General features: G+C 50.5%; 2 protein-coding genes across 2 annotated transcripts; one reads left to right on the forward strand and one right to left on the reverse strand.

The window, feature by feature from the left end:
* Nucleotides 1-727: 727 nt before the first annotated feature.
* On the reverse strand, nucleotides 728-1828 carry UREG_06943 (uncharacterized protein; the record flags this gene model as incomplete). Its single annotated transcript, XM_002583930.1, has 3 exons — nucleotides 728-1303; nucleotides 1355-1548; nucleotides 1603-1828. 3 exons carry the CDS (start codon nucleotides 1826-1828, stop codon nucleotides 728-730), a joined length of 996 nt encoding a protein of 331 aa, XP_002583976.1.
* Nucleotides 1829-2245: 417 nt separating this feature from the next.
* On the forward strand, nucleotides 2246-5993 carry UREG_06944 (anucleate primary sterigmata protein B; the record flags this gene model as incomplete). Its single annotated transcript, XM_002583931.1, has 5 exons — nucleotides 2246-2972; nucleotides 3188-3214; nucleotides 3238-4199; nucleotides 4276-5734; nucleotides 5968-5993. 5 exons carry the CDS (start codon nucleotides 2246-2248, stop codon nucleotides 5991-5993), a joined length of 3201 nt encoding a protein of 1066 aa, XP_002583977.1.
* Nucleotides 5994-6699: the final 706 nt, after the last annotated feature.

The following is a 6699-nucleotide window of genomic DNA, read 5'->3' on the forward strand; positions in this document are numbered from 1 at the left end:
CGGATGTAGATATGGCTGAACGAAAAATGAGATATGCCTTTTAAATGTGACTCCATAGCGGAAGTTGGGGGGCTTTTAAACTGCAGCTGGAACTCCAAGTGAACATGGAAGTAGGTTTTGAATTTATTATGTAGACAAGCTGCCGCTTTGCCTTTGGCTCAGTAACAGCTACTAAAAGTTTTTACTCCTTTCCCAAAAGGATAGCAATACAGTCACAATGCTATATCAAGTTGTAAATAGGCTACAGATGGTATATAGAACCAAAAATAATGCTTGTCCAAATGGCTCTGTGATGTTGATGAACTAGTTACGAAGATAGAACTTTTTGTGAGTAATTTGATGCAGCTGCTGATCTACAATTTATTAACTAGTGGTCTAATTCCTGTAACTAACTATAGGCCATATAACTACTATAACTACCGCCAACACGAAACGCCGCCTAGCCTTTTGATTTTCTCAACACCTTCGAGATATCGGCACCAACAACCTCAGCATACTCTCATCGGCCAACCAGCGAACTTCGGTCTGTCATAGACAATGTGGAGTGCAATACAGGAGCAGAAAGAAAAAATACTTGAAAAGACTAACTCAGTTGCTCCTTGAATTTTTTGGGGGCACTTGATGGCTGTTAAGTTGGAAGCGATGAGACACCTGGACCAACTCCCGAGAGTGACTGGGAGCCAGTTTCTGAGTCCATTACTTCCGCATCATCATCATCGCTGTCGTTTTACTCGAGGTCATCAGGCTCTGCAGCAGCGCTTAGGGCTGCCACTCTATTCAAAAGCCACTGCATCTGTAGCAGTGGTTGTAACGGAAGTGGCTTTCGTTCAGGGTCATCAGTTTCCATGCGAACGATTTCCCCCGATTTAACATGGTGACCATTTTCTAGCCCTTTCTGGTAATTATACAGCCCAATATCTGAGGGTGCCTCCAGATCCAGGGATGGGACTTCGGTTAGTGGAACTGTGGTTCGAGGCTCTGCGTGTTTCAACCAGTAGAAATTGAGCTCGAGAGCTCTCGTGTTCTCCGTTTCCACATAGGACTTGAATTTAAATGCGAACAAAGCATTTCCGTGGAGTCTGTGCGCGGTTGGTGACAGGCAAATGAGGTTATGCGGACTCTCAGTGCCGGCCCCATATGCCGCTTTCAACCAGGCATCGACGTGTTCCTCCTTCCAAAAACATCGCAAAGTCTGGATGAGTGGTGATGCAACATGGCTGTCCCGCAGTGAAGACGGAAAAATGTGGGCTACATCGACGCACGGAACTCGCTGCACAATGCAGCCTTTGTCCCTTTCTTCTGTCTATGCTATGGTAGTTGAAATGCAAAAGGATAATTAGGGCGGCATACTAACCAATTTAAGGGCTCTTTTCGAGCGGGCTTTGATGGGTGCCGCCGAAGTGTTTTCAACGTCCACAGTTGATGTTGTTAAGGGTATTCTGTCAGGGTCTGTTACGCGTTGCCTACGGGGAATTAATGCCGGCGACGTTTCCGTAACAGAACTGGCTTTTGAGGAGGCCTTGGAGCCTGATCTGCCCTTCTGGAGCCCTGGATTGTATTATCAGTAATTTAATTTTGGTTAGAATAGTGCCAGGTACTAACACTGCTGTATTGCAAGTTTTAGGAAGCCTGGGTTAAGTAAAACCACCATCGGAGCGATGCTCCCGGGTGCCGTTTCTCGGAGTTTCTCGATATCAGCCAACCAAATGAATGCATAGAGAGCTGGCGAGACATCTTTGGTCTGAAACAGTTTGAAATGGTCCTCGGCAATCAACTTGATCAGTTCTTGCCGCTCAGGGTCAGCGAATTCTTTACTCGGTCCTTCCATCGCGTTATTTGCTAGGGATAATGTAAGAGGGAAAAACTGTGATAGATAAAGTAAGAAACCCAGCAGACGCGTCGAGAAGATGTCGAGCTTGCTTTGAATAAGGGACGAAGAACTGTTTGACTGGAGGATTTATATAGATATCCAAACTAGGCAAGCAACTAGCTAGCGAGCTAGTGATGATCGACGCGAGCTAGAAGGAACGCTAGTCTAGAACGGGGATGCGGGGCTCATTCTTAGCGCAGCTGATGTCATCACGCTAACAGACCGGAATTTTGATCTGCCGATTCCCGGTTAACTAGTGAGTTACCTAAGCAATCGCCTTGTTTACTCGCAATCAAGGGACGCCCAGCAGGCCGAGTTGCAACAAAGGAGCTTGGATTGAAAAAAGCCGGATGCGATATTCTAGATGCGCTTGCGATGGGTAGTATATCCCATACCCCGACCTCGATTCCACCTTCGTCTCCTCCGTTGTCGCCGCATCAACAATTCAACGATCCCTGCCCTGGCGACCATAACAAGCGCAGTCCGACGCCCGAGGATGATCAGGACACAAGCGGCATATTACCTCTGCCGCCCCCGACAATCCGGATATCAAACGACGACAGCATAACACACAATGTCGCCGACGATGATGACGCTGGCGGCCGCGGCGATGACGAGCTCAGTATACCAAACCAAACAATGGTGGAAGAACGGGAGATGCACCGCCGATTGATGGACGTGGAGTCTAGCTTCCTTCCGGAGCCGTCAGCCATTCGAGTGGGCGAGGGTGCCGTGGGACTCGATGATACGTACCTCGTTGGCGTCGATTTGCCCGACTCGTCGCAGGTTGAAGAACAGAGCAGCCCGTCTCCATCTCCGTCTCGGCCAGCGCCTGCAAACCTGGATAAGCACATTGTTCCGGCCCCGACTACCGGGCTGGGTCCATCTGTCTTTGAAGATAAAGAATGCGCAGGGAGCTTGGAGCACGTTCCGTCACTAAACTCCGAAACGTCGACTCATGCCGACGCTGCGGACCACCCCCCATGGCCAGCGACTGCCACGGAAGTCGCTGAATCGGCCTCGCACTCTTTCTCCGCGGAAACGGACGCAAATAGCGAAAACGGGTATGATCATGGTGAAGAACACAGCGTGGCCGGTAACAGTGCGCAATTAGCTGCTGAGGAGGACATTGATGCTACGCCACGGCGAAGTAGAACGTCCCGGAGGCGAACCTTTTCGTTATCGCGATCCTTATCAAGTTTACGGCGTGATGATATAACGGATGGGGATGCAAGCGAAACTGGCCATTCACAGACAACTGCCGGCACGCCTTCAGGTCGGAGGCGGAACAGGCCTAAATTCCTAACTAGCAGACAGTCATCTCATCGCTACTCGACTTCATCTGTAAACACTGACACTACCTCTAGTGATGCCAATGTTGGCGTTGACTACGCCCTACAGTCGGGGGGGTGCAGTGCCGGCGAACAATGACCTTAGACCGCAGAGCGAAAGAAGGCAGAAACGAGAACTATCCAGGTCAACGAGTTTAGGTAGCATGGCTTCTGGAATTTCCGGCTATAGTGATGAAAACCCTCTTGAACGAAGAGCGTTTAGCGGAATATCGGAGCCGAACCTGCACACCCTGGATGAAGAAGACGTCGCATCGCAGTCTCGGCCAACTTCGTCAGGGAAGACTGCGGAGGGAAATGCCGAAGACGACGCCGCTCCTATGACCCCCAAAGCTAGAGCCATTGAGCTGCCACTTCCAACCGACACAGTTATCGCGCAACACGTCCAAGACATCCAGGTTCCTGGGACATTTGCCCGCCAGTTCCGTGACAGCCACCTCAGCCTTAATTTATCACCCGATAAACGCGGTGCCCCAACGCCTGGCTTTAGTCGCGGAAAGAATATGACCCTTAAGGAGCAGAGCAGCACTATCGACAGGCTTTCGAAAGAGAATTTTGATTTGAAAATGCGCATTCACTTTTTGAATGAAGCTCTGAATAAACGCTCTGAAGAAGGCATCAAGGAAATGATTTCTGAAAATGTGGAGTTGAAATCCGGTAAGCTTAAACTGCAAAAGGACAATCAAGCCTTGAGGAAGAAAATTCGTGAATTAGAGAAGCAGTTTCGAGATCATGGCAACAGCGAGAAGGGCGACATCAAAGATGACGCTGCATCGGGATCTGAGGAAGAGCGCGCGATCATGGAGGAGGAGGAAGTGATATACTTACGCGAGAGAGTTGAGACTTATGAGGAAGAGATAGAGAGGCTAAGATCTGAGAGTATTGCAAGAGAAAGTGAAAAACGAAGGTTAGCGGAAATGGTAAAGTCTCTGAGTGATGGGAGAATTGTCGAGTCTGATGCAGGCGCAAGAGAGGAAAGGGTGAGTTAGATTGACACTTTACTCGGATATTTGGTAATTGGATGGTTCCCTTGACTGATAATTATATCTGATTCAGGACATGTGGAAAGCCATGCTGGACGCAGAAACCGCCGCTCGAGAGCAAGCTGAAGAGGAAAATCGACGCCTTCGAGACGAAATACTGCGCATAAAAGGCAGTGATGCGGTCTCAACAGCTCATTCAAGGAGTACTCGACGGCGAGGAATGTCCTCCGTCCTTTCGCAATCCGATTCCGATCGTGATGCCATCCGAAGTGCTGCCAGGCGGACAGCAACAAGTAGTACGCATCGTGAAATTGAACTTCTACAGCAAGAGAATGCGGAGCTTCGTAGAGAAGTCAGTGCCCAAACGTCTATGCTTACTTCGCGCAATCGCGAAAAGGAACGCTTGTATCAGGAAATTGAAGAGTTGAAGCTCCAACGACGTTTTGATGGGCGTTCTATCGCCGGTGATAGTATCTTTGAACGCTCGGCATCCAGAGCTCAAGACAGATCCGCCTCGCGGGCGAGTGACGGAACCAGGGCGTCCAGGATGAGTGATACCGAGCGTGAGTCCTTGGAATCCAAAAACGGGGAGCTTCGCGACCAGGTGTCGACACTTAAACTCGAGAACCAAGGCCTTCGAGCTCAACTCGATGAATACATGAGCGAAATCGAGAGCATGGATCGTGCCTATCAGGAAGACATGGACCGAGCCGAAGAACAGATTCAGAGTGCCGAGCTTGCGCGCGATCAAGCGATGCAGCTTGCCGAGGAACGCGAAGCTGAATTGCAAGACCTGAAAGCGGAAGCTCAAGACGAAATCAATGCCCTAGAAGACGAACTGGATATGAAGACGGATGATACTCAACGGTTGGACGCCGAGTTAAGAAATCAAGAAGAGAACCTAAGGGCATTGCAAGCCGAAATGCGATCAGCCAACGAAGGCATCCTCCGACTTGAAGAAGATGCACAGAACAATCTGCAAAAATACAAAACTGTCCAACTGGAACTGGAGGACGCGAACCGTGAACTTGAGACGTTGGAGAAGAACTTGTTCGAGTCAAATGGCAAAGTCCAACGGCTTACCGTGCAGTTGGAATCAAGTCAAAACGAAATTGCTTTCCTCCGCGAAGAGCAAGATGGAGATAAGATCAAGATCGGCGACCTGGAATCTGAGTTGACGACGACTCAAATGAGCCTGCAGAGCGAAAAGGAACGAGCCAGGGAGCTTGACAGCCGCCTTGCGGAAGAGAGGCATCAACGGGAAGTCGTTGGCAGTAAGGAGAAGCAAGAGGTTCAACGGCTCATGAACGAACTGAATCGTGAGAACACTGGCGCTAGGGAGGACATCCGCAAGCTGAAGAAGGCTCTCTCCGCAAGGGAGATTGAAGCGAATACGTGGAAAGAGAGGCTGTTTGAGCTTGAAAGCAGCCTTCGGGAAGCCTTGGGCGACTTGAACGGAACGCGATCGAGCCTATTGATGTCGATCACGAAGCTACAGAAAGAGCTAGAGTCGACCACCCTTGAGCTACAAAGTACGCGCGAGAATCTGGATGAAAAGGAGGCTCTCCTTCGAAATCGCGATGCACTTCTAGAAAGCCACGGTCTCGAAACGCGTAAATTGAGCGAGCTCCTCGATCGCGAACGTCAGGCTCATCGCGCGGATAAGCATTCGTTCGAACAAGCACTCAGGTCTCACCAGCAGGCCTCGCGAACGATTGCCCAAAGTAACACTCGCATCTCTGACTTGGAAGCTGCGCGTGGCCAGGATCGCAAGCGCTTCAGCACCCTTGAGCAGCAGTACAAAGACCAGCTCAATGAGCGCAACGCGATGTTCTTGAATCTCTGGAAGCGATTATCAGCCATGTGTGGGCCAGACTGGGCGCACTCGAACAGCCTGATTAATGGCAATTTGCCGAGCCAGGAAGTCATTGGCAACATACTATTTTGGCCCGGGTTTAGCAAAAACTTGCTCCTTGCAATTAAAACCGTAGAGCATCTGGTCAACGGGTTCAAGGGCCGCGTCAAGAGCGTTGAGCGTGATTTGACCAAAGCGTACCAGAATCTTGAACATACGCTGAGCATACGGCTAAAAAAGCTGGACCGATTGGAAGAGCTGGCGCATCAACTGAGAGTCCAGAAACGTCCATTGTCCTCTAACTCAACAAACGCAGAGATATCAAAGCTGCGCGGCGAAAACAGGCTACTGAAAGCCGAACTGAATCTGCTGCAATCGCATTCCAAATCCCGCGGGTCGGCAGCGGCAGCAGCCGCAGCTGCTCATGCACAACCGCAAGGAAACCGAAGCGGGAGCGTGGTGTCGCGTGGCGCCTCTGGAATCCCACAACCCGCTCATCACTATTCTTCGTCTTCCACAACACTCACCAATAATCATCCCGGCACTGGGCCCACGCCGCCGCACTCGCAGCCCCACCGCACGCCCTCCGGCAACGAACGGTCTGAAGAGAAGTGGATACAGAGACTCCGTGAGCTCGAGCGG

Source organism: Uncinocarpus reesii, genomic scaffold (assembly GCF_000003515.1).
Source record: "Uncinocarpus reesii 1704 scaffold_4 genomic scaffold, whole genome shotgun sequence".
NCBI lineage: Eukaryota > Fungi > Ascomycota > Eurotiomycetes > Onygenales > Onygenaceae > Uncinocarpus > Uncinocarpus reesii.